Genomic DNA, 26924 nt, shown 5'->3' with positions numbered 1-26924 from the left:
TACTGTCGGACTCAGGAATGACCTCTTTATTTCTGAACACCCATTTACTGCCGATAGTCCTTTTGCCCTTTAGTAATAAAACTAGGTCCCATGTGTGATTTTTATCAAGAGACTCCATCTCTTATTGCATAGCAACCAACCAATCTCTGTATGTACCGATAAAGACACTTCTTAAGGTACATTTTGTTCGTCATGCTCTTGGTCATATACATAGATTCTAACTTGAGCCAAATACCGACAGTAGTATTTTCTCCCATCACACTATACATGACCTCATTAGCAAGACACAACCGGATTAATGAACAAACATGTAGATCGAACTCTTCCCAATCATCATCACTCATACTCGCTGCCTTAGATTTAATCCCCTTTAAAGCCTTGTGCAAACCTTGTTGGATGAAGATGTCCTTTACTTGGACTTGCCAAATCCCAAAGTTATTCTTCCTATTAAACTTCTTTACTTCAAACCTTGCGTTTGACATTTTGAGAGCCATTTTTCAAGTCACACACAATAACCCAAAAAACAATTTCACTTCGGAATTTAATCGAACACCTTGTCTATACAAATTTTGAGCACTATGGTTCTCTACCAAACTCAAAATCCTAGGTCGTAAACCTACGCTCCGATACCAATTGTTGTGAATAGGATAAATAACGTTACCCATAATAAATAAATCAATCATATACAAATATCGATCTTTCTCACTAGACAAGACTTCAACACCTTCCAAACAATATCCCAACACTTCTCAATATCAAATAACAAGCTTATAAAGTAAAATAATTAATGTAAATGAGAACAAACCACAAGACAAAGATATATCGTGGTTCGTCAATTTGCCTACGTCCACACTGCGAGTTCCAAACTTTCCTTGATGTCCTATAACCAACTTAGAGATTTGAATTAAATGTAATAACTGTTGATAGTTTCCTTTTAATTTAAGAGTTCATATACCCCGAGGATATCTTCATATAGACGAGATCTAAGACCGTTGAATGTGTGATCTAACGGTCTGAAAATAAAAAAACAAACTCACATTCTCTCTCTTCTTTTTTATTTTTGATTTTTGTCTTGAAACCCGCATCCCTATCAGGATATTCTCGTGGTAGCCCTTGCCTTAATTTAAACAAAATTATGGCCCACTTCTTTCTTGTTTCAGTATGTCTTTCAAAGTAATTAGCATCGAAGAGTACATCTATTCCCTAATGCCAGTCAATTATAAGAGTACTATCATGTTGACAAACTGCCCAATTAAGGATTGTTTCTAAGAGCATAACAAGAAGTATCCATGATACATGACAGAACGAAAGCACAGCACAAAAGTTTTGTAAGGGGTCCAATACTGGCCCTCTCTCTTCATTAGACGAAGAACTTTGCGGACAAGTTCAAACCAAACACAAGTATAGGTCAGGATTCACGTAATAAAGAATTATAAACTGTGGACGATGAGAAAAAGAACTCTGAATTTTTCCAGATGATATTATATTCTTGTCTTTAATTAGGATCACATTCATCATAGAGGAAAGTATACACTATACACTATATTGAAAAACTGGAAATTGTGAATATATTTCTAGCTTGGAAGCTGTATCCACTGAGATTTGTTGGTAAGCATTACTCTTTGAAATGTAGATTAGCTAGAAATCACAATTAAAATATGTGTTGTGAATAGGACAATGCATAAACAACGTTATCCACAACAAATTGATCAATTCTACACAAAGATCGATCTTTCTCACTAGACAAGACTTCAATACCCTCCAAGCAATATCCCAACACTTCTCAATATCAAATAACAAGCATATAAAGTAACAATTAATGTAAAGGAGAACAAACCACAAGACAAAAATATATGGTAGTTCGGCAATTTGTTCCAAGTTTTCTTTGATGTCCAGAGTAACAGATTACAAGATCTCTCAATTCATTCACAAAGAATGAATACTCAACTCACTAAGAATTGCTCTCTTCTAATCTCTCTCTTTCTTGATTTTGGTTAGGTTAGGTTTTTACAGAAAAAACCTATATTTATACTATTTCAAAAAAAACTTCCGAAACAGTCGTATCTTACTGAAATACGGTGGAGCGCAGATCGGCTAAGCAAAGTTGAGCGCGGGTCGCGCTTAAGGACCTGGAGGTCGCCAAAGGCATGAGCGCGCCGCACGCCTTGTCCAGACATACTTAGAGCGCGGGCGCGCCCTTAACACCAGCGAGAGAAAACGTCTTTTTCTCTACAGTATGATTGCCATAGATTGGTATGTGAAATCCATAATGCAAAGGCTCTTATATCTGTGCTTTGACATGTTTTGATGACGAAGAGTAATTGCACTGATATCTTCTCAAACGACTTACTTGGACAGATATTTTATAGTCCCGTTTCTACTTACATCAACTACCTTCATGAGTTCAGAACCCCTTTTACAGTTAGTAGAGGAAAATCGATGAATACTGGCCGTAACGTTTTCCTGCTATTAGTTTAGCTGAAACTTGATGTGTGTGCATGATCAAATGGACTGAAATACTGAATGATTATACAGATATAAAGCTTCCTTACAGAGTATACTTGTGCAACTCCAGTCAATCTAGACTAAACCAATGGTATCTTTCCCATAGCCCTCATGAATCAATCCCAGATTCACTGATGACTGTTCCACACGTTATGCCATATTTTAAACCAGAGTTATTTGTCAGTTATCATTTTTAAACCAAGAACAAGTAAATCGTAATAGAAAATAGGCCAAGTCATATTCTTTGCCGCAGTAACTGTCGACTTCCGTTTGTCCTTTTGCTTTGACTAAAATCCATCAAGCAGCTTTCATATAAATGAGACGGAGACTTTGTATAGATGATAAACAGGGCATTTCAATGACATACCCAGTGTAAGGAAAAGAAAGTTAGTGCGAAAGGAAGTTTGATCATCACTTCTCATTTCTTCTTCTTTTTTTTTAACTTGAAAGATATGGCTTGGAAACGTGAAGTCGTAGTGTCAACTGAAGTTCAAAATGGCGTTGCGTCAATGGATTCCGGACAGTCTCGTCTTCAACAGCTCGGTTATAAGCAAGAACTGAAGCGTGATCTTTCGTATGTATATATATAAACTATGGAGTTTTGTGGTAAAGTTCATTTTTTATATATGACTTGGTTTATGAGTCTTTTTTGGAATTGCAGGGTGGTGTCAAATTTCGCCTTTTCATTTTCGATCCTATCTGTGTTAACAGGGATAACCACCCTTTACAACACTGGACTGAAATTTGGGGGTCCCGTTAGTATGGTGTATGGATGGTTTATTGCTGGACTTTTCACCTTGTTTATTGGTTGTTCCATGGCTGAGATTTGCTCTGCTTACCCAACATCTGGCGGTCTGTATTACTGGAGTGCCGAGCTTGCTGGTGCCAAATGGGCACCCTTTGCTTCCTGGTTGACAGGCTGGTAAATATCCTTGAGCTTTTACTTAATGGTTTGGTCATTCAACTGAATCATGATCATCGATCAGTATACAGTAGAAACTATATATACTCAACAATTACAGTTCATGGAACAGTTCCATAAAGCTTCAACTTAAATATTGTGAATTAAGCCTAAACTTTGTATATTTTTGCATTTCCAATGAGCTGCAAGTTTGCTTGTGAGTATGATCTTTGCAAACTCTGGCTTTAAATCTTCTATTTCAAATTTCTCATGCAGGTTCAATATTGTTGGCATGGTATTAAATTATAAAAGACCAGTGCTTTTGATTTCTGGAAAAGTGGAAAGCAATGCTGCTTCTTCTAGTTGATACACCAAATTCATTCAAGACTTTTTTGTTTGCAGTGGGCTGGTACAACAAGCATAGATTTTTCTCTTGCACAACTAATTCAAGTTATGATTCTGCTTAGCACTGGTGGAAACAATGGCGGTGGATATGTAGCTTCAAAATATGTTGTTATTTGCTTACATGGAGGACTCTTGTTTTTACATGCCCTGATAAACAGTCTTCCCGTCGCCTGGTTAGCCTTTTTCGGACAGGTTGCTGCTTTATGGAATGTTGTAGGTAGACTTCTTTATCCTGTTTTCTTGAATCAATATCATTCCAGGAATTGGTGTTCGAGGCATACTTTCTCTCTGACCTTTACCTTTGTTGGCATTTCTAGGTGTTCTTGTGCTTATGGTACTAATTCCTACCGTAGCTACTGAGAAGGCCACTGCCGATTTTGTTTTTACTCGCTTCAACACGGATAATGGGGGTGGAATCCACAGTAGTTTTTACATATTTATTCTTGGCCTCTTAATGAGCCAATATACGCTTACGGGGTATGATGCATCTGCACATATGGTAAGTTATGTTTCATACCTCCATGTCTATTCCATTAATCAAACATATAGAAGCTGGAACACTTCATGTAAACGGTCACTGTCAATAATTAACTTTTACTATATGCATTAGAAAGTTATTTTTTTTAGTCAAAAAATTCAGCCATGTGTGTTGATTTTAATTGACGGAGCCAGGAATGAGTTTGGGGGACGAGTGTATATGCAACTACACACAAATATATAGCATAGCATAGGAGTTTTTTCCGTAGTACTAACATTTTCATTTGACTGGTCTGGTTACTTGTTTGCCTCAAGTTAGACAATAGCTAATGGTTTCCATTTATTCTTGGACCTTTCTATAAGACAGAGGAAACCAAGAATGCAGATCGGAGTGGACCAAAAGGAATAATAAATGCCATTGGGATATCTATCATCCTTGGGTGGGGTTACCTTGTCGGTATCACGTTTGCAGTAACCAATGTACCACACCTTTTGAGCAGTGACAACGATTCTGGTGGTTATGCCATAGCGGAGGTGTTTTATGATGCCTTCATGAGTAGGTATGGTAATGGAGTTGGAGGAATTATTTGTTTAGGTGTGGTTGCTGTTGCCATATTTTTCTGCGGTATGGGTACAGTGACGAGCAACTCCAGGTAATCTCCTAATTCATGTACAAATTGTTCTTTTGTTTGTTTCAAATCATTTCTATGTTAGCTACTTAAGGAGTTTTTTTGCTTAAATTTCAGGATGTCATATGCATTCTCAAGAGATGGAGCTATACCCTTTTCATCGTATTGGCGTAAAGTTAATAGGCATGACGTCCCAATAAATGCAGTCTGGTTTTCTTCTATTATATCATTTTGCATGGCATTACCGGTTCGTATCTTCTGATTTAATTCTTCATTTGATCCATGTTAAAAAATATTTAAAAGTCAAGCTTAACCAAATGTTAATGTTGAGTATTTGTGTTGCATAACTACAATGCGGCAATGCCCTGTTAGTAACTAGTCCTCACTAAATCTCTATCTGATGGTACATATCTTTTCTGTGCATCTACTACAGTCTCTAGGAACCCTGGTGGCATTTCAGGCTATGGTGTCTATAGCAACTATTGCAGTCAACATTGCTTATGTACTGCCGATATTCTTCCGTGTGACACTGGCCCGGAAGTCCTTCATACCAGGACCTTTCAACTTGGGACGTTATAGTATTCTCGTGGGTTGGGTTGCAGTTCTTTGGGTGGCAACCATTACAGTTTTATTTTCTCTTCCTGTGGCCTACCCTGTAACAAAGGCCAATCTCAACTACACTCCAGTTGTTGTTTGCGGCCTCTTTATCATCATTGTTTCATGGTGGATCTTAAGTGCTCGGTACTGGTTTAAAGGTCCCATAACCAACATAGATACCTAAACCAAAATCAAACTGTTGTCTAATAATGTATTTTCAAGCAATTATGATCTCATTAGTAGATTGCAATTTGTACATGAACACTATTTAGGAATGTCTATAATCTCTACACTATATGATAGCCGAGTTTTGAGGAATGTGAAGGAGTGATATTCGCCTTCAGGAATATCAGGCACGTGTTCAGCATGGTGGAAATATTGCACCCGATCTCACGATACACTTCAGCCCACAATTGTGTCACCACCAAGATCAACACGCTACGAGATCGCTCCATAACAAGTCATAGCACCATACAGACCGATCTATAGCGTGACTTATCTTACCTTCTAAAAGCAATCATGAAGGAATCTACACGTACGCAAATCATTGCCGCCAGCTACTGACCACTGCCGCAAGCTACTAAGCCAGACTACTAATTCCCATCATTACAGCAGCTCTATAAACACAGTTCTCACACGCCTCCGCAATCTTGACCCTACATTTGTGTTGTTTTTACACGTGGTGGGTGAGGATTCACTTGGATCACCTATAAATACTTTCCATATGAACTACGCCACACCTGATTCTTCTCTCCCCCCAGAATCAAGAGAAGATACGTAGGCAGTTCGCTCTTCGATGAACTCGGTCTTAACCATATTCCAATCCGTTCTCCCTCTCTCCCCCTTGTATGTAAAGGAAATACCAAAACACACTTTTACATTGGTGCCGTTTGTGGTCTCGATTTTTTGAGAAACCACCTAACAAATCCTCAAACCAGAAACCAAAATTTTCAAGCCCACGAAGCTCAAATCCAGAGTTTAGCTGGTCAGCTAGGAACGATGAATGAACAAATCACCCTGCTCAGGCAGGAGAACATGTTACTATGCACGCAAGTCGACACTCAGACTCCACCTCCTCTCCTAGCAGAAGACGGCATCAATGAGGTTAATCAATAGACTAACGAATTGTCATAACGAATCGATCAAAGCACTGTCAAGAAAGACGCCACCCAGATCGTCCAAAAAATGTTGAAGACATACCGTACGTCTTCGTTTACTGCTGAAGTACTAAACAGAGCTTCTCCTCCAGATTTTGTACAACCACGTTTTCCCATGTATGATGGCAACGCATGTCCTGGGCAACACGTAGCCCGATACATTCAAAACTTGGCACTCTACATCACACCTGAGTTTGACCATCTTTACTGTCGTCTGTTTTCCGCCAGTCTCAAAGATGGCGCACTCGATTGGTTCTTTTCACTTGAGTCTGACTCAATAAAGACCTTTGAGCAACTCACCGACTTGTTCGCTAGTCAATACGTCCACAACCGACGTAAGAAAGCTGATCTCGATTCGCTGTTCCAACTCTCAATGGGTGAAGATGAAACCATTCGGGAGTTTTAGGCCGATTCAAAGCAAAACTACTATGCATGGAAGCTGGCCTGAAAGAATCATTTGCCACCTTGGCATTCTACAACGCTTGTCGCGTGCGCAACACATCACTCGCCAGATCGTTGAAGAAGGAACGCCCAAGACGCTATCCGAGCTATACACTCGTGTAGACAAGTACATTAAGCTCCAAGAAGTACTAAGGCGCCAGGGCCTACCGGAAGAAGAAGAAGTTGCAGCAATTTCCGATAACCCTTCAGCTTCAAAAAAGCGACCCCGACAACAGCCACAACAACAAGAGCGGAAGTCAGGAAACTGGATGAACAATGATCGCGAAGTTAAGCTCTCCTCTCACTCGATTCCCCGCCACATCTTTGGAAAAGATCAAGCGAAAGCGCATATTACCGACGATGTAATGCGACAACCGGTCGGCGACAAACCTTCGCACCTTTCACCGAGCAAAATGTCATGAGACCGATGTATGCTAGGGGCTAAAACATTACCTTCAAGACCTCATTGAAGATGGACACATCAAGTAGTACACCAATATAGCTGACGGCGATCTGCGCCATAAACTGATGGCTCGCAGGCTGCGCAGCCGAACTCCACCCCGCCTTGATCGCCACAACGATCAAACTCGATCTCGCAGCAGAGGACGTCCCAAAGACCGTTCCCGCCACGAGCAACGCCTACACTCATCAGATCGCGACAATGAAAGAACTATTCAAATGATCACTTTCCCTGACGACTCGGTTAGTTCGTCCAGAGAGAAAAGAAGGTGTGTGGGTGCCCTTCAAGAAGTTTACCATTTCTCCTCACAAGTAGCACCGCCCGCCAAAGTTCAGTCGCAAAGACCGGAGACATCACTTTCAAAGAAATTTACCTCAAAGAAAGTTTGTCTCCTGCACAACGACGCGCTTGTAGTCCATGTCAAAATCAGCGACTGGACAGTCAAGCATGTTCGGATCGACCCTGGTAGCTCATGCGACATTTTGTTCTACCACACAGTACATGAGATAAACTTCCCCAAGTCAGTCTTCATAGATCCGATCGCCCCTCTTTACGGGTTCAATGGCTCCAGAGCCGACCCGATTGTGATATTATACTCCCAGTTTTAGTGGGATCACGAGAGGATAAAGTCAGCTTCAATACGCACGGTTCAGTGTCTTAGATATCAAGTTGTCTTACAACGCCATCTTAGGACAACGTTTGATTCATCAAATGCAGGTTGTACCATCAACACTGCATCAAGTCCTGCGTTTTCCAGGCCCTAGGGGCATGATGGAGCTTCAAAACAACCAACTCGAGACCTATCATTATAATCAAATCCTCTTAGCAAATAAGACTACTGAGTCCCCGGTCAGCATAAGGAACGAACCTACCAGCTACACGATGGCCAAAGACTTGGTCCCTGAGGTCAAAGGCAACACACCAACTCAGAACGTTGGGGGCTCCAGCAAGAAGATCTATCCATCTGTCCAGACCCCGAAGGTCGCTACAGCAGTTATTGATTCAATCATCAGGACCCCAGAGGTCGCTCCCGCAGTCAGCACTCCACCTGTTCTAGATCACATACAACTCTAGATCACATACAACCAATACAGCTTCAGACTAGTACTCCAGCCCCTGTTGTTATAACCACAGAGGTCATCTCCGACCCTGTTGTCGTAACCACAGAAGACGCTCCAGTTCCTGCAGCAACTCCCATTACTCATCAGACCGACAAAGCAACTACCGAGAGCAATCCCCCACAGGACGTTCACCCACCACATGCCACAGTCCAAGCAGAAGAAAGGTAGAAGGTGAACTTAGGAATAGACGATGATCCTAAGTTCGTCTATGTAGGGCAAACCTCGACCCCATACTCAAAGCCCAGCTTGTAAACTTTTTATCTATGAATAAAGATGTTTTTGCTTGGTCGTATATTGATGTGTCAGGTATATATCCTAGCGTTGCATGCCATAGATTAAATGTCAATCCTAATGCTCGACCAGTTCGACAGCGACCTAGGAGACTATCATTACGTTTTCAAAAAGCAATCAATGACGAGGTCGACAAACTCAAACAAGTCGGTTTCATTCGAAAGGCCGACTACCCAGATTGGATCGCTAACATAGTGGCAGTTCCAAATAAAAATGGCACGGTTCGCTTTTGCGTTGACTTCACCAACGTCAACCAAGAAACACCCAAAGACAAGTTCCCTTTACCCAGAATCATATCGACGGACTTGTGGACCCGGACAAGCGACCCGCGAGCTACTCTCCTTTATGGATGCATCAACCACAACCAAATACCACTTGCGAAAGATCAAGAAAAATGTCCTTCATTACAGAGCAGGGCATTTATTGCTACAACGTCCTCCCGTTCGGCCTCAAAAATGCCGGAGCGACATATCAACGACTGGTAACTGACATGTTCCAGGACATGTTAGGGGATACCATAGAAGTCTATATTTATGACATGGTCATCAAGAGCAAGAAAACAGGTGACCATCTCACTCACCTTGAACAAGCGTTCTCTAGGTTACGTCGCACTCGAATGAAGCTTAATCCAGAAAAATGCCTTTTTGGAGCATCCTCCGGGAAATTTCTGGGCAATCAAGTCTCACAAATATGGAATCGGGTTAACCTGCACCAAATCGTCAGCTTCTTGGATATGCCCGACCCTCAGACAAAGAAGCAGATACAGAAGTTGTCAGGCATGGTTGCTACACTCAACTGATTCATATCTAGAGCATCAGACAAGTGTCGACCGTTCCTACAACTTCTTAAAAAAGGCGAGCAATTCTCATGGAACGATCAATATCACCAAGCGTTCTCCACCCTCAAAGAGTATCTCACAACACCTCCTGTCCTAGCTAAACCAATAGATGGAGAAATGCTGGGGCTATATCTCGCAATATCGGACTTTGCGATCAGTTCGGTTCTCTTCAAAGAGGATAATAACTCCGAGAAACCAATCTATTTCACAAGCAAGACGCTAACTCTAGCCGAGAAGAACTACTCTTACATCGAAAGAGCAGTACTCGCATTATTATACTATGCAAAGAAATTTGTGCCTTATTTCCAAGCGCACCCAATCAAAGTATTCACCGACCTCCCGTTGAAGAAAATCCTTCATAAGGAGAACAAGACAACTCGCATGGCAGTATGGGCTGAAGAACTTGGAGAACACCACATCGAAGTTCGTCCCGCACCCTCATAGAAAGGACATGTCATCACCGATTTCCTTGCCAACTTTCCTGTCGATGACCTACATTGGGAACCTGAAGCCGACATATTACCCTCAAAGAAAAATGACAAGACAGCATGGTTGCCCGATGGCTCTAGCAACCCTGTAGGGAGTGGAATAGGAATTGTCTTAGTGTCGCCCGATGGAGCAATGGTGGAGAAATCAGTTCGCATCAACTTTGCGACCTCCAACAATGAGGGGGAGTACGAGACATTAATCATGGGACTCAAAATAGCGCCATTTCGATTGTACAAGATTTGCGGTGTCTTTAGTGACTCGCGAACCGGTTTGTTCACCGATTGCTAAAGAGTACACTACCCATGAAGGTAACCTCTCTAAATACCTTCAAATTGTTAATCAGTTACTTCCGTCTTTTAAGAGAGACCATACACCACTTTTTGCGTGATGAAAACCGTCACGCAGACAGTTTAGTTTACTTGGCTACTCAAACACCGAACTGTTCCCCGAGACAACTACTGATTGAGGTAGTTAACTGACCTGCTTACCAAATGGACTACGTTTTAGAAATCAGTGACCTATTCCCACTCTCGGAGGCTCAGATGAGTCAAACGTGGATGTATCCCATCATAGAGTACATCCAGCACGGTACACTTCTTGAAGAACGTGCCAAAGCCAGACAACTCCCATATCTGGCTTGTCGTTATTGCCTGGTTAATAACAAGTTATTCCGCAAATCCACTGGCGGACCTCTTTTGAGGTGCATAAGCCTAGAACAAGGTCAGTTAATTTTTGCAGAGATTCATGAAGGAGAGTGTGGCAACCATGCTGGAGGGCGCTCTTTGGCCCACAAAGCGATCTCCCAAGGATACTTTTGGTCTCGCATGCAGATCGACGCCAAAACATATGTCCTTAAGTGCATCAAATGCTAGACCTTCGACCATAACATCATCCAACCACCTCGCGAGTTGATTAGCATTGCGAGCCCTTGGCCATTTCACATGTGGGGCATGGACATCATGGGACCATTCATCCCATAGAAAAGCACCGGTTTCCGCTTCGTCTTAGCTGCAACCGATTATTTCACTAAGCAATTCCGTTAGCACATGTCAAAGAGTCGCATGTCAGAAACTTCATCTGGACTCACATTATCACCAGATTTGGTTTGCCACACACCCTGGTGATGGACAATGGTTCCCAGTTCAAGGGTAAAACAGTTAAAGATTTCCTAGCCAAGTGGAAGATAGTTCATGCATTCTCCACTCCCCAATACGCTCAGAGCAATGGCCAAGCAGATGCCAGCAACAAAGCAATCTTAGAAAACTTGAAGAAAAAGATTGAAAAGAGCAAGAGCCAATGGCCAAACCAGCTAGAGAACATTCTGTGGGCTCATCGCACCACAACTCGCTCCAGCACTGGCGAGTCACCATTCTCCCTATGTTATGGCATAGAAGTCGTCATTCCCACCGAGCTGACAATCACTACAACTTAATCATAACTCGTCGAATCGGGACAAAATGACTCCGTCCTAGCTCGTGAGGTCGGTCTGTTGGAAGAGCACCGCGACCTAGCAGCCATTAGATCGAGTGGTGTCGTACCAACAGATTCTAAAGATGTCCTACAACAAATGAGTATATCCTCGATCTTTTCAGCCAGGCGATCTAGTTCGGAAAAAGACTCAAGATGACTCCAAACTAGCACCAACATGGGAAGGCCCATACATCGTTGACCGAGTTGTTGGTAACGGGCGTACTAGATCAAGACGCAAGAAGGGAAACCACTACCACGCCCCTGGAACACTTATTTGTTAAAGAGATTTTATCAATAAAAAGCAGCCTTGTACAATTCATGTTTTTTCTTTTCAATTAAGGTAGTCTAATTATGTTTGTATTGTTAACCACTCTATTCAATCGCATCAATGACAAAACCGCATGTGCACCAAGTGCACCACCAGCTCAGGCGCACCTCCAGCACTCCCCACAGGATCCAACGCTCTCAATGAGCAGTACACCTTCAGAGGCTAAATACGCTCTCTACGAGCAGCACGCTCTCATGAGCTTACAGGCTCAAAGCCTCTCCAATTCTCACTAAGTTGAGGACCTATACTTCTAGGATCAACTCAGTGAGAATGCTCTCAGTGAGCAGTATGCCTTCAGAGGCTAAATACGCTCTCCGCAAGCAGCACGCTCTCATGAGCTTACAGCTCACAGCCTCTCCAATTCTCACTAAGTTGAGGACCTATACTTATAGGATCAACTCAGTGAGAATGCTCTCGATAGCGATGGCATTCAGAGGCTACATAAATTCTCCCGCGAAGCGATGCGCACCTTCGAGGAGGCTAGATACGCTCTCCGCGAGCAAAATGCTCTCGGCCGAAAGCGATGCGCCGAGACTAAATCGCTCTTAGTGACCTCATAGGCTAAAACCACACTCAGGGAACCATACATAGGCTAAAAACGCTCTCCGCGTGCAAGACGCTCTCTTGAGCTAACAAGCTTCATAGCCTCTCTAATTCTCACTAGTTGAGGACCTATAATTCTAGGATCAACTTAGTGAGATCGCTCTCTTGAGCAATACTTAATGAGCAAAACGTTTTCCTTAACTAAATCTTAGGCTCCATAGTCACTATACACCACAAGCATCATAAACAAAACACTAGCCACACGCAATCAAGCATAAGTAGAAAAATGCATTCCATACATATTCATCAATAGAACTGCCGGCCCAAAGCCTGGAAACCAGTTCACAAATTCATTACCCAGAAATCCAAATCGGGATTATCCAGAAAAACATCAAATCGGTAGTTCTTAAATGAACTAAAAGGCGCCTTTCGAGCAAGCCCGAAACCAACTCTACTATTAAACTCTCTTACAGAGAGGCAAAAAAAACTAACACAATCAAACAACAAAAAATCCCCTTCAACGCTTACAGAGAGAAGTCCAGAAAATCATCGTCCTGCATCAACAACAACATACTTATCCCGTGGAGCGGCACTGTGGAGGGAAGATAACTCGCATCACAGGCAACAACAAGGGCGGCGGTTTCTTCAGCTCCCTGGTCCTGCTTCTCCAATAGCTCCACATACAATTCCGCCAGCACGGCATGATCTTCACAAGTTCGATCATACTCCTTTTGCGCTTTGCGAGCCACCTCTTGACACTGCTTGGCATATTCAGTCATGGATGCCAGCTGCTTCTGCAGGTCCATCATTGAGTTCACCAAGACGATCTTCTCCTTAAGTGTCTCATGATGCTTGTTCCTTAGGGATGTCATCTTCTTCTTATCGACTTCCCAAGCAGCACGCATCCTAGCTAGCTCAGCCACGCCACCATTGCTACCACCAGGACGCTGAACAGTTCGCTTCAACCTATCGTACCCCGCCAAAAACTGCACGAAGAATGATACTGTTAAAAGTCCTCATTCACATTACAATCAAAGATACAAATAGAAAACTCACCAAACAACAAGCCGCGTCGGTGGTCTTCAGGGTCGTCTCCAAACTTTTACTCTCCAGCTCGGCTTTATCACCATCGAGCACTATCCCTTCCAGGAGGCAGCTCGCTATAGAGGCCGAGTGGAAGCTGCAATCAGAACGCTTCACCATGCTTTTTTCCCGTACGCCCAACGTAGTAGAAGTCACTTCCCACATCGCCCGAACCAGAAGACGACCTACTAGCCGCATCACCGCGAGCTCGCCCTGTCGTCCCCCCAACGACTCGGAGACCTAAACACAACACAACCCTTCCAGGTCGCCTACTTCCCTCCACCTTCGCACGCTTGCCTTTCCTAACATCAGAATCATCAGCCTTACGCTTACCATGGTTCCCTAGAGGATGGGGTCGGAACTCCATCTCCTCCATCGCTAGGGGAGAAGTTTCCCTCGCCCCCTCACTACCACCACCAGTCTTTTCACAACATCTAGCCAATTTAAAATCTACAAACACAACCAATCATCAGCGAGTTGCTACACAAACAAAGGTTACTAGGACAAACAAAGAGCCAAGCAACATAAACACGTACCTGAGATGATCAGTAGCGGCAAGAAGACCAACAATGTCTAAGAAAGCAGAGCAAAGTGAAGAAAGAGACGTGCAAATACTCTTTAGATTCTCGAAACAGTTCTATTTATGCCCAAGAAATGTCTCTTTCTAAGGCAAGTTATAATGGCATCGAGACGCCAAACAGTAGGCCACCTGGCAGCCATCATTTCATATTTTCCAACCGCTCATATTCTTTCACATGCCATGCACGTACTATAGCCCAAGTAACTTCGGAATGTAGAACGCTCCAAGCGTCCTCAAGATATGTGCAACCTACAACACTTAAATCAAATAACAAGCAAGACAGGTTAACATGTTCACAGGATCATTTAGACTATATCACTCTCGCAACAACAATCACATTCTTACAAAATGCAATCAGACATACAATACACAAAACTAATTAAACAAAGTAAGCAGCACACTTTCCATACAAGCAAATGAGCGAACCGATGAATACAAAAGCTGCAGTTCGCCGACTAACCGAGCTGCTGAGTCTACTCAGAAAATCCAGCTCAGTTAACCACCAGTTATCACTACTTGGACCCCCCCCAATACATTCACAGAGGCCAAGTAGTTCATCATTGTTACAAACATAAAGAAAGACGAACTGCCCAGGTTACCCCGGGAAACCAGCTCTATTGTTTCAAGGCCAAAGGCCACATACAAACACAAATTTAAACGACCATCTTTAAACAACGTGGTCAAAGCTTTCAGTGAGCATAACATCCAAAACTTCAGCAGAGCTCGGGTCACCAAAGTCGCTACCGCTACATCAGTCACGGTCCTGTCCAGGTCGCTCGAAACCGGAGGCTGCTCAACCACCGCACCAATAGATGAAGGAAGCACGACTTCGGGAATAGTGTTAACATCTTCGAGTGGCTCGCCCCCACGATCGCCAAGAGCCCCATGTTCCTGTTCCTCTTGCAAATCATAATACTTTTTCTCCAGCTCCTCTATCTCAACACGGATTGCAAGATAGGCATCCTTCGCCTGCAGTCGCGGTAGTTTTGCACCTTTCAGCATAAGCATTCGTTATAGCTACCTTGTGCTTCAGGTCATCCACTTCATGCCTCAGCCCGACCGACTCATTGACAGTTAATGTCTTCTCCAGCGTCAGCGTCGTCAGTTTTGTCCTCAAAGAATCCAGCTCTTTCTTCTTAGACTGCTCCACTTCTCGAAGGGTTGTGAGCTCGCCCCTTAACGACTCAACCTCAGTCTTTTCTAGCTCGGCGAACTGGGCAGCCGTCTTCAATTTCTGGTACCCAGCAATCAACTGCGACAACTCGCACAGTATACCACATTAACATCAAGTAATAACATAAAGCACAATAAAGCAGACAATTCATGGCACAAGAACTACTCACCAGGCACAACGCCTTATCCATCCCCCTCAGATTCGACTCCAGCTCCTTCGAATCCAAGTCTTTCCTATCACCGTCCAGTGTCATTCCCTCCAGTAAACAAGCAACGATAGGTGCGGATTTGTAGCTACAGTCCGATCTCTTCACATAGCGTTTTTTGCTAGACACGTCATCCACATACATCGATTGCGCTCCAGCTCGTCTTTCTCGCCACTGGAGTGACCTTTACCAGTCTCCTTCATAACAACCTTCCCCTTCATCTTTCTGGAAGTATTCCCAACGACCTTGGTCGGAGCAACGTCCATGGTCTCCTCACCCAGCACACTGAAGTCGGGCATCGACCTCACCCTCGAGCTACGAGCCGCCCTCCCCCCGGTTCGCCCTTTACCACCAGCTCCAGCACCACCCCCCCAACGCGGTCTAAACTACCCTCGCGACCTTGGCAGGTCGAGACTCTGAATCGCTACCCTTCCTCGTTGGCAAGTGACTTCGCTCAGGGATTTCAAAGAGGACGTCATCCAAGTCGAACGGAGCGTCCTCCTGACTTTTCCCAACCCCAGACCCAGACGCACCAACACCTCCAGCGGGTCGCTTCACCCTAGCATGGCCTCGGTTCTTATCTTCCCTCGTCACCAAATCACTCTTACGCTTTTCCATCACAGGCTTCCTTGATGCTTTCCCACTCACCTTATCTCGTGCCCTTTTCTTTTGAACTTCCCTTTCTCTCTAATCGCGGGTCCTCCCCATTCCTTAAAGAAATGCGCAACTTCCAGAAGCTTCACCTGTTTCTTAGCTCGCGTCAACCTAGCGAACTTCTCGATCACCTCTCGGCTCGTCTCTTTTTCTAGAGCGATATCTACACAGACAACGAAATAGTAATATCAGTACAAAATCAACCAACGCAAGATCAGAATTTTTCAGATAGTGTACTGGTACCCACCAATAAAGTCGCATATTTTATTTTCCACACTAAACCCCCTCGCACAATAGTTTCCAACAAGCAGCAATGGTATTTTATCCCAAGACTCATTACTCACACCATCCAGAACGCTCGACAGCTTAGCTCGAGTTTGCAAGCTAAAGTTAAGTGCCCGAGATCGCTTTAATGAGAAATGCTTAATAATATCAGAGACCTCTATCCGGTATTCACCGCTGGCGTTCAACAGGTCAAACACCTTGAACAACCGCCACATGTTACCCACAAACTGAACAGGCGCTTTGACCACAATAGTTCAAGAACTCACAAACCAGCTTAGAGAACGGTATCATCATGTACGCCCTCAGTTGCCCTCACAGATTATAACCCCATAGTTCGGTGGGGTGTACCTATCACAACTAACCTGAAAAAACACTGGGTGTAGTGAGGTTTTCGGCAAAACGAAGCAACAAAATGGTGTTTTAGAGAGCCAGCGTAGTTTTTGTATAACCGCCCCTCCAGTTCCCAAGGCATTATGATGGCACCCTAGCCTTAGCCGCACACGGCTTCTAACAAGCTGTCTTGTCTTTTCAAATCCCGAAAAAATGGGGCGGCATGTTTTCTCTACAACTGCTCAGATCCGCTCACGTGTTGTCCATGTGTTAGATGTTTCACCCATCAGATCACCAAATAGCACGGAGCGACCCCCACAGTTCGCTGGATATTCTCACTTCCACCAGTTTCTATCTTTCGCCATGCTCCACACGCGCTAATGCGTTCTCTCAGCAACTCGCTTCAACGAGTAGCGTGACCTACTGAGAGGGGGTTGTGTGAGGGAGTGATATTCGCCTTCAGGAATATCAGGCACGTGTTCAGCATGGTGGAAATACCGCCGATCTCTGATACACTTCACCCACCTATGTCACCAGCTCGCATTAACACGCTACGAGATCGCTCCATAACAGGTCGTAGCAGCATATAGACCGATCTATAGCGTGACTTATCTTACCTTCTAGAAGAAATCATGAAGGAATCTACACGTACGCAAATTATTGCCGCCAGCTACTGACCACTGCCGCAAGCTACTAAGCCAGGCTACTAATCCTCATCATTACAGCAGCCCTATAAACACAGTTCTCACACGCCTCCACAATCTTGACCCTACATTTGTGTTGTTCTTTATACGTGGTGGGTGAGGATTCACTTGGATCACCTATAAATATTTTCCATATGAACTACACTAGACCTGATTCTTCTCTCCCCCCAGAATCAAGAGAAGATAATGAGGCGGCGTTTTTCTTCACGAACTTCGGTCTTAACCATATTCCAATCCGTTCTCCCTCTCTCCCCCTTATATGTAAAGAAAATACCAAAACACACCTTTACAAGGAACCCACTCTCCACTATCGAGTAGGCAAATTGAAATCTCCCTATTTGCTCAATTTATAAACACCTCCCTCACAAAAATTTGAAACCCCCATTTATTAATAATTTAGAAGAACCCCTCTAATGTAACTTAAATTATACAATTATTTTTCATTTTTCTCCCTGAATTTAAAATAAGCCCTCTTTTATTAATAATTTAGAAAAAAACTCCCTAATATCACTTAAATAATATAATTATCCTTTATATTAAATTAGATGTGTCTCCCCTATGTAATTGTTATTAGAATCCAAAAAAACCATGTTAATTATCGATCTCGAATGACAGGTTTCAAGACTTTAGGGGAAAAAAAATCTCGATGCATAACACGGTTAATAATAATAGAGTAATAATATAACATAATATCTGGTATTGATAATTCGATCTCGGCGGTTTTTATTTAAAATGGGCCTGGGTGGGCTTAGGCTTCATCATGGTAAATGATCCAACTATCCACGTACGTAGATAAGTTTCTCTTTACCTTGTTTGGGTACACCAAATTTTAGCGGGACACATAAATTGTTCGAAACTTTGAAAATCCTCAAATCAAACACATCATCAAATCCTGGATGTAAAGGTGTGATGTGATATTCCCTTACAAACAGTCTCTGGGGGACTGGTATGGATGGATGGGTGAGACCGAGTTCGGCTTTGAGAGCTTAATCGCCTCACGATCTTACTCTGGGTTCTTGGGGTCAGAGTAGAATCAGGTCTGGCGTAGTTCATAGGAGAGGTATTTATAGAGATTGAAAGTGTATCCTAACCCTCCACGTGTAAAGAATGTCACCAACGTGGGGTGTGGATCATGGGAGCTCGTGAGAAATATCTACATAGGTCTGCTGTGATGATGAGGAGTGGCACTCTGGGCAAGTAGCTTGCGGCCGTGACCGATGGACTGGTCGACCGGATGAGTGCAAGTACACCTTCACTCATGATTGCTTATGGATAGGGGGTCTGTGTCACTGCCTGGCGTAGTTCGCATGATGTTGCGATCTGTCCTGTGGCGCGATGTTGGCTCATGGATGCGACCTGAAACCATAGGTCGGTGTATTAGTTCCACCATGTTAAGCGCGTGCTGGATAGAGAATATCACTCCCCTACACTGGAGATGGATATCTTGGAGATGATCTGGATGTTTAGGTGACAATGACCCTGATGCTTGAGACAATATTGGCTCCTTGTTCAGGTACCCTTTCAGGTCGATGATGATGGCCGTCTACCCTAGTTGTAAGAATAATAATAATAATAAAAACATAAAACCAAAAAGTGCAATGAGAATATCCCTCTAGTAACCCATATAGGAAAAATGTACACAGGCTATTAGTACTGGAGGGTAACCACTGTGTAAATGAAACTCAGAAACCCGAGAGGTTAGGTTTTAATATTAAGATGTATTAGACAGTTACGATACTTCTCAATCACAAAAACAGAGAGATCATGGAATGTTTTTAGTTTTTTACAAGTGAGGCAGCATAATTTCCAAGTAGAGAGATTGTTTTTCACCTATTATAAAAATTGTTTTCCCTTTTTATGTGTTTGCTGTCTATATTTTCATGCTATTCAAGATAGTTTATCCTGCAAACATACTTCCTAGGATTTTTTATTTGTTCTTGTAAAACTAATCATCCTACTACATATACTCTGAGAAAATATTTGAACTGTGAATGCATTGTTGCACCTTTGGCTTTTCTTGAACTCTGCATACTTACTAATCTATCATGCCCATAAACTTAAAACCAGAGTTCATCAATTTTATTTATTCGGCTCATAAGCAAACTATGTAAACTGTAATACCTTTTCTTCAAACAAGTTTGCTTGCACCTAGTACGTACGGAAATTGATTACTTTGCTTCAAATTTTCTAATGCTCAACAAATGCAAATGTTTCATGCAGGTTCAACATTGTTGGTCAGGTACTCCTAGAATGCACTGAACTTTGAAGATTGAAATCTTCAATATCTTCTGGAAAGCCATGTTTAGTCGGTCTATCTTATTGGCCATCACCATTTCATTCAACGCTCTGATCATTTAAAGGCTTTTATGATTGCAGTGGGCTGTTACGACAAGTATAGATTTTTCTCTTGCACAGCTACTTCAAGTTATCATTCTACTTAGTACCGGCGGGAACAATGGCGGTGGATATGAAGCCTCAAAATATGTGGTTATTTGCTTTCATGCGGGGATTTTGTTTATACATGCCCTAATCAATAGTCTTCCCATAACATTGTTATCCTTTTTCGGACAACTTTCTGCTTTATGGAATGTTGTAGGTATAAAAACATTTCCGCTTTCTTGTATGACATTTTATTCCAAGGTAGATGCTCTCTCTTTAACCTGAATTTTTGTTGACATTGTTTCCAGGTGTTTTTGTGCTTATGATATTAATTCCCCTTGTTTCTACTGAGAGGGCCAGTGCCAAATTTGTTTTCACTCACTTTAACACGGATAACGGGGATGGAATCCAGAATAAATTTTACATATTTGTTCTTGGCCTCTTAATGAGCCAGTATACACTAACAGGATATGATGCATCTGCTCATATGGTAAGTTAAATTGTATGTCTACTGCTTTAATCAAATTACTCCCATAGAAGCTAGAAAACTTTGACAACTGTGCATATCAGCTTGCATATTTTTTGTTTGTCAAGACTCAACCTTCATTTTGTTATGCATTTTAGGAAGCTTTTTATGTGTAATAATTGTTTACTGGATGAATGTGCCTGTTTCTTGAACTTCTATCAGACAGAGGAAACGAAGAACGCAGATACGAATGGACCGAAAGGAATAATAAGTGCAATTGGCATATCTATCATTGTTGGATGGGGCTACATTCTCGGTATAACGTTTGCAGTGACTGATGTACCACACCTGTTGAGCAGTGACAACGATGCTGGTGGTTATGCCATTGCCCAGGTGTTTTATCAAGCCTTTATGAGTAGATATGGTAGTGGAGTTGGGGAATTCTTTGTTTAGGAGTGGTTGCTGTTGCTATATTTTTCTGCGGAATGAGTTCAGTTACAAGCAACTCCAGGTGATCAATTCTTCACTGGCATCTCTAAACGTGTATACTTTTGGTAATTTTGAATCCTTTTGATTTATATTATCTGCTTATGTTCTTTCTATTTAACTTTCAGGATGTCTTATGCTTTCTCAAGAGATGGAGCTATGCCCTTCTCATCGTCTTGGCATAAAGTGAATAAGCATGAGGTCCCAATTAACGCAGTCTGGTTCTCTGCCTTTATATCATTCTGCATGGCATTAACGGTTCGTATATCTCTGGTTTTCATTTTTATCAATAATTATATCAACAATTAGAATTTTCATTTTGTATTGGCCATGCTTTCCGTATCATACAAAGATGAGCTGAACCACTTGGGGTTTCTGGGCTGTCTTGGGCAAAACTCTGAGCTGACTAGAGTTACTATATCTTTGTTTGCAATTAACCACCAGTTCTCTCTATGCCTCTCAATCATTTCGTGTTGACTGTAAATTCTTTTCTGCACCTGTTTGCAGTCTCTCTGGAGCCTTGTGGCCTTTCAGGCTATGGTATCGATAGCAACAATTGGAATCTATATTTCTTATGCACTACCCATATTCTTCCGTGTGACACTGGCCCGTAAGTACTTTGTTCCAGGACCTTTCAACTTGGGACGCTTTGGTGTACTTGTGGGTTGGATAGCAGTTCTTTGGGTAGCAACGATTACGGTTCTGTTTTCTCTTCCCGTGTCCTACCCTGTTACAAAGGACACTCTCAACTATACTCCTGTTGCAGTTGGTGGTCTCCTCATCCTCACTGTTGGATCATGGATATTAAGCGCGCGGCACTGGTTTAGAGGTCCCATAACCAACTTAGATATTTGAATCAAATGTAATAACTGTTGATAGTTTCCTTTTAATTTAAACAAAATTATGCCCACTTCTTTCTTGTTTCAGTATGTCTTCCACAGTAATTAGCATCGAAGAGTACATCTATTCCCTAATGTCAGTCAATTATAAGAGTACTATCATGTTGACAAACTGCCCAATTAAGGATTGTTTCTAAGAGCATAACAAGAAGTATCCATGGTCCATGAAAGAACGAAAGCACAGCACAAAAGTTTTGTAAGGGGTCCAATACTGGTCCTCTCTCTTCATTAGACGAAGAACTTTCCGGACAAGTTCAAACCAAACACAAGTATGGGTCAGGATTCACGTAATAAAGAAGGATTTCCCCCCACACTAGATGGGAAATTAGGGTCTCCCCAAATACACACAAAAAAAATTTGGTCAACCCAATTTGACTTTTTTTTGTGTGTATTTAGGTGGAAGACCCTAATTTTCCATCTAGTGGGGGTGGAAATCCTAATTGACTCATCTTGTGGGGGGTAATATTGGTTAACCCAATAAAGAATTATGAACTGTGGACAATGAGAAAAAGAACTTTGAATTTTTCCAGATGATATTGTATTCTTGTCTTTAATTAGGATCACATTCATCATAGAGGAAAGTATAAACTATCTGGAAATTGTGAATATATTTCTAGCTTGGAAGCTGCATCCACTGAGATTTGTTGTTAAGCATTACTCTGAAATGTAGATTAGCTAGAAATTTCAATGAAAGTATGATTGCCATAGATTGGTATGTGAAATCCATAATGCAAACATTGCAAAGGCTCTTATATATGTGCTTTGACATGTTTTGATGACGAAGAGTAATTGCACTGATATCTTCTCAAACAACTTACTTGGACAGATATTTTATAGTCCCGTTTCTACTTAGTTTAGAGGAAAATCGATGAATACCGGCCATAACATTTTCCTGCTATTAGTTTAGCTGAAACTTGATGTGTGTGCATGATCAAATGGACTGAATGATTATGCAGATATAAAGCTTCCTTACGGAGTATACTTGTGCAACTCCAGTCAATCTAGACTAAACCAATGGTATCTTTCCCAATTTCCCATAGCCCTCATGAATCAATCCCAGATTCACTGATGACTGTTCCACACATAAGTTATAATAAATATTCAAGCAATAAAGGTCAAGGATTCTGGTTTTTTTATTATAAATTTCTGAGAAAAGAATCCAAAAACTATGCCATATTTTAAACTAGAGTTATTTGTAAATCCTAATAGAAAATAGGCCAAGTCATATTCATTGCCGCAGTAACTGTCTACTTCCGTTTGTCCTTTTGCTTTGACTAAAATCCATCAAACAGCTTTCATATAAATGAGACGGAGACTTTGTATAGATGATAAACAGGGCATTTCAATGACATACCCAGTGTAAGGAAAAGAAAGTTAGTGCGAAAGGAAGTTTGATCATCACTTCTCATTTCTTCTTCTTTTTTTTAACTTGAAAGATATGGTTTGGAAACGTGAAGTAGTAGTGTCAACTGAAGTTCAAAATGGCGTTGCTTCAATGGATTCCGGACAGTCTCGTCTTCAACAGCTCGGTTATAAGCAAGAACTGAAGCGTGATCTTTCGTATGTATATATATAAACTATGGAGTTTTGGGGTAAAGTTCATTTTTTATATATGACTTGGTTTATGAGTCTTTTTTGGAATTGCAGGGTGGTGTCAAATTTCGCCTTTTCATTTTCGATCATATCTGTGTTAACAGGGATAACCACCCTTTACAACACTGGACTGAAATTTGGGGGTCCCGTTAGTATGGTGTATGGATGGTTTATTGCTGGACTTTTCACCTTGTTTATTGGTTGTTCCATGGCTGAGATTTGCTCTGCTTACCCAACATCTGGCGGTCTGTATTACTGGAGTGCCGAGCTTGCTGGTTCCACATGGGCACCCTTTGCTTCCTGGTTGACAGGCTGGTAAATATCCTTGAGCTTTTACTTAATGGTTTGGTCATTCAACTGAATCATGATCATCAATCAGTATTCAGTAGAAACTATATATACTCAACCATTACAGTTCATGGAACAGTTCCATAAAACTTCAACTTAAATATTGTGAATTAAGCCTAAACTTTGTATATTTTTGCATTTTCAATGAGCTGCAAGTTTGCTTGTGAGTATGATCTTTGCAAACTCTGGCTTTAAATCTTTTAATTCAAATTTCTCATGCAGGTTCAATATTGTTGGCATGGTATTAAATTATAAAAGACCAGTGCTTTTGATTTCTGGAAAAGTGGAAAGCAATGCTGATTCTTCTAGTTGATACACCAAATTCATTCAAGACTTTTTTGTTTGCAGTGGGCTGGTACAACAAGTGTAGATTTCTCTCTTGCACAACTAATTCAAGTTATGATTCTGCTTAGCACTGGTGGAAACAATGGCGGTGGATATGTAGCTTCAAAATATGTTGTTATTTGCTTACATGGAGGACTCTTGTTTTTACATGCCCTGATAAACAGTCTTCCCATCGCCTGGTTAGCCTTTTTCGGACAGCTTGCTGCTTTATGGAATGTTGTAGGTAGACTTCTTTATCCTGTTTTCTTGAATCAATATCATTTCAGGAATTGGTGTTTGAGGCATACTTTCTCTCTGACCTTTACCTTTGTTGGCATTTCTAGGTGTTCTTGTGCTTATGGTACTAATTCCTACCGTAGCTACTGAGAAGGCCACTGCCGATTTTGTTTTTACTCGCTTCAACACGGATAATGGGGGTGGAATCCACAGTAATTTTTACATATTTATTCTTGGCCTCTTAATGAGCCAATATACGTTTACGGGGTATGATGCATCTGCACATATGGTAAGTTATGTTTCATACCTCCATGTCTATTCCATTAATCAAACATATAGAAGCTGGAACACTTCATGTAATTCACTGTCAATAATTAACTTTTACTATATGCATTACAAATTTATTTTTTTTAGTCAAAAAATTCAGCCATGTGTCTTGATTTTAATTGACGGAGCCAGGAATGAGTTTTGGGGGGGTTACTTGTTTGCCTCAAGTTAGACAATAGCTAATGGTTTCCATTTATTCTTGGACCTCTTCTATAAGACAGAGGAAACCAAGAATGCAGATCGGAGTGGACCAAAAGGAATAATAAATGCCATTGGGATATCTATCATCGTTGGGTGGGGTTACCTTGTCGGTATCACGTTTGCAGTAACCAATGTACCACACCTTTTGAGCAGTGACAACGACTCTGGTGGTTATGCCATAGCAGAGGTGTTTTATGATGCCTTCATGAGTAGGTATAGTAATGGAGTTGGAGGAATTATTTGTTTAGGTGTGGTTGCTGTTGCCATATTTTTCTGCGGTATGGGTACAGTGACGAGCAACTCCAGGTAATCTCCTAATTCATGTACAAATTGTTCTTTTGTTTGTTTCAAATCATTTCTATGCTAGCTACTTAGGGAGTTTTTTGCTTAAATTTCAGGATGTCATATGCATTCTCAAGAGATGGAGCTATACCCTTTTCATCGTATTGGCGTAAAGTTAATAGGCATGAGGTCCCAATGAATGCAGTCTGGTTTTCTTCTATTATATCATTTTGCATGGCATTGCCGGTTCGTATCTTCTGATTTAATTCTTCATTTGATCCATGTTAAAAAAGATTTAAAAGTCAAGCTTAACCAAATGTTGAGTATTTGTGTTGCATAACTACAAGGGTTAACTAGTATTACCCCCCACTAGATGAGCCAATTAGGATTCCCCTGATAAAATTAGGGTCTCCCCTCTAAATACACACAAAAAATTCTATCTGATTTTTTTTTTTTGTGTGTATTTAGGGGGGAGACCTTTTCTAGTGGGGAAATCCCAATTGGCTCATCTAGTGGGGTAATACTAGTTAACCCTAACTACAATGCCCTGTTAACTAGTCCTCACCAAATCTCTATCCGATGTTACATATCTTTTCTCAGCTATGGTGTCTAGGAAGCCCGGTGGCATTTCATTAGCAACTATTAAGCTATCAACATTGCTTATGTACTGCCCATATTCTTCCGTGTGACACTGGCCCGGAAGTCCTTCATACCAGGACCTTTCAACTTGGGACGTTATAGTATTCTCGTGGGTTCGGTTGCAGTTCTTTGGGTGGCAACCATTACAGTTTTATTTTCTCTTCCTGTGGCCTACCCTGTAACAAAGGACAATCTCAACTACACCCCAGTTGTTGTTTGCGGCCTCTTTATCATCATTGTTTCATGGTGGATCTTAAGTGCTCGGCACTGGTTTAAAGGTCCCATAACCAACATAGATACCTAAACCAATCTATTGTCTAATAATGCATTTTCAAGCAATTATGATCTCATTAGTAGATTGCAATTTGTAGAGGAACACTATTTAGGAATGGTCTATAATAATTTATAACATAATTCCTGGTATTGATAATTCGATCTCGGCGGTTTTTATTTAAAACTAGGGTTTGCCCGTGTTGTATGGCACTGAACAACTCGTCCCAAAACCAAATCAAGGCCAGCCCAAATTTAGGGGTGGAATTTGGATCGGGTTAGCCCGAGCCCGATGGACTAAAACCTGACTTTTGTTGGTCCTGGGCTAACATGTCATATCTGTAGTCCGGGCTTGATTTTGTAAAATCAAAACCCGACTCGGTTTTGGGTTGGGCTCGGGTTAGAATATCAAAAAACCGAATAAGGTTTTTTTTTCCGATAAACATCTTAATTATATTAGTGCTTAAAGCATCAAAGGGACATATTGGTTTTCAAGCATACAAATTGGAAGATCCGACATAGGTAACTGCCTGATGGCCCAGGTGGCTAGACTATGTGCATCCCCATTAGAAGTTCTGCTTAGCCACTCAAAAGACACAGACTCTAGGTTACTAAAAAGGTTTGTTACAGAAGTGTACAAAGCAGTCAAAGTCCAACTACAAACACCCCCATTGAAAACTTTGATGACTTCCACACAGTCACCCTTAGACACAAAACTGTAGCTTCTTAAGTATCATGCCAGTATACAAGCTGCTCCCGCCAACTCTCCTACACCATTCCATGCCAAACAGCCAGCACTAGCCCAT

General features: G+C 41.8%; 2 protein-coding genes and 1 pseudogene across 4 annotated transcripts; all 3 read left to right on the top strand.

The window, feature by feature from the left end:
- The first annotated feature begins 2764 nt into the window (after positions 1-2764).
- Positions 2765-5814, top strand: LOC147479321 (amino-acid permease BAT1 homolog). Its single transcript, XM_086575490.1, has 8 exons — positions 2765-3079; positions 3167-3427; positions 3683-3701; positions 3809-4028; positions 4129-4310; positions 4652-4941; positions 5035-5164; positions 5351-5814. The coding sequence occupies exons 1-8, from the start codon at positions 2958-2960 to the stop codon at positions 5696-5698; spliced, it is 1572 nt and encodes a 523-aa protein (XP_086431616.1). The 5' UTR covers positions 2765-2957; the 3' UTR covers positions 5699-5814.
- Positions 5038-21908, top strand: LOC147479320 (amino-acid permease BAT1 homolog; annotated as a pseudogene). Its single transcript, XR_015203535.1, has 7 exons — positions 5038-5164; positions 19888-19906; positions 20044-20263; positions 20355-20536; positions 20735-21023; positions 21127-21256; positions 21506-21908. The product of XR_015203535.1 is annotated as an amino-acid permease BAT1 homolog (transcript).
- Positions 21909-23152: 1244 nt separating this feature from the next.
- On the top strand, positions 23153-25546 carry LOC147479319 (amino-acid permease BAT1 homolog). 2 transcript variants are annotated; one of them, XM_086575491.1, is made up of 7 exons: positions 23153-23457; positions 23545-23805; positions 24061-24079; positions 24187-24406; positions 24507-24688; positions 24944-25233; positions 25326-25546. In XM_086575491.1, exons 1-7 carry the CDS (start codon positions 23336-23338, stop codon positions 25468-25470), a joined length of 1239 nt encoding a protein of 412 aa, XP_086431617.1. In that variant the 5' UTR covers positions 23153-23335; the 3' UTR covers positions 25471-25546. The 2 variants fall into 2 exon arrangements, with proteins under 2 accessions (XP_086431617.1, XP_086431618.1); XM_086575492.1 differs by having other exon boundaries at positions 23377-23489; positions 23595-23805.
- The last annotated feature ends 1378 nt before the right edge of the window (positions 25547-26924 follow it).

This window comes from Coptis chinensis, chromosome 8 (assembly GCF_015680905.1).
Source record: "Coptis chinensis isolate HL-2020 chromosome 8, ASM1568090v1, whole genome shotgun sequence".
In the NCBI taxonomy this organism is placed as follows: domain Eukaryota; kingdom Viridiplantae; phylum Streptophyta; class Magnoliopsida; order Ranunculales; family Ranunculaceae; genus Coptis; species Coptis chinensis.
Note: the sequence above shows the minus strand (reverse complement) of the source record. Positions and strands in the feature narration are given on the sequence as shown.

Bases quoted from the DNA above. Each gene is read 5' to 3' on its own strand.
- LOC147479321 (XM_086575490.1), top strand. From the start codon at position 2,958: ATGGCTTGGAAACGTGAAGTCGTAGTGTCAACTGAAGTTCAAAATGGC. The intron at 3,080-3,166 runs GTATGTATATAT...TTGGAATTGCAG, and splicing joins GAACTGAAGCGTGATCTTTC to GGTGGTGTCAAATTTCGCCT. The intron at 5,165-5,350 runs GTTCGTATCTTC...CATCTACTACAG, and splicing joins CATTTTGCATGGCATTACCG to TCTCTAGGAACCCTGGTGGC.
- LOC147479319 (XM_086575491.1), top strand. From the start codon at position 23,336: ATGGTTTGGAAACGTGAAGTAGTAGTGTCAACTGAAGTTCAAAATGGC. The intron at 24,689-24,943 runs GTAAGTTATGTT...CTCTTCTATAAG, and splicing joins ATGATGCATCTGCACATATG to ACAGAGGAAACCAAGAATGC. The intron at 25,234-25,325 runs GTAATCTCCTAA...CTTAAATTTCAG, and splicing joins ACAGTGACGAGCAACTCCAG to GATGTCATATGCATTCTCAA.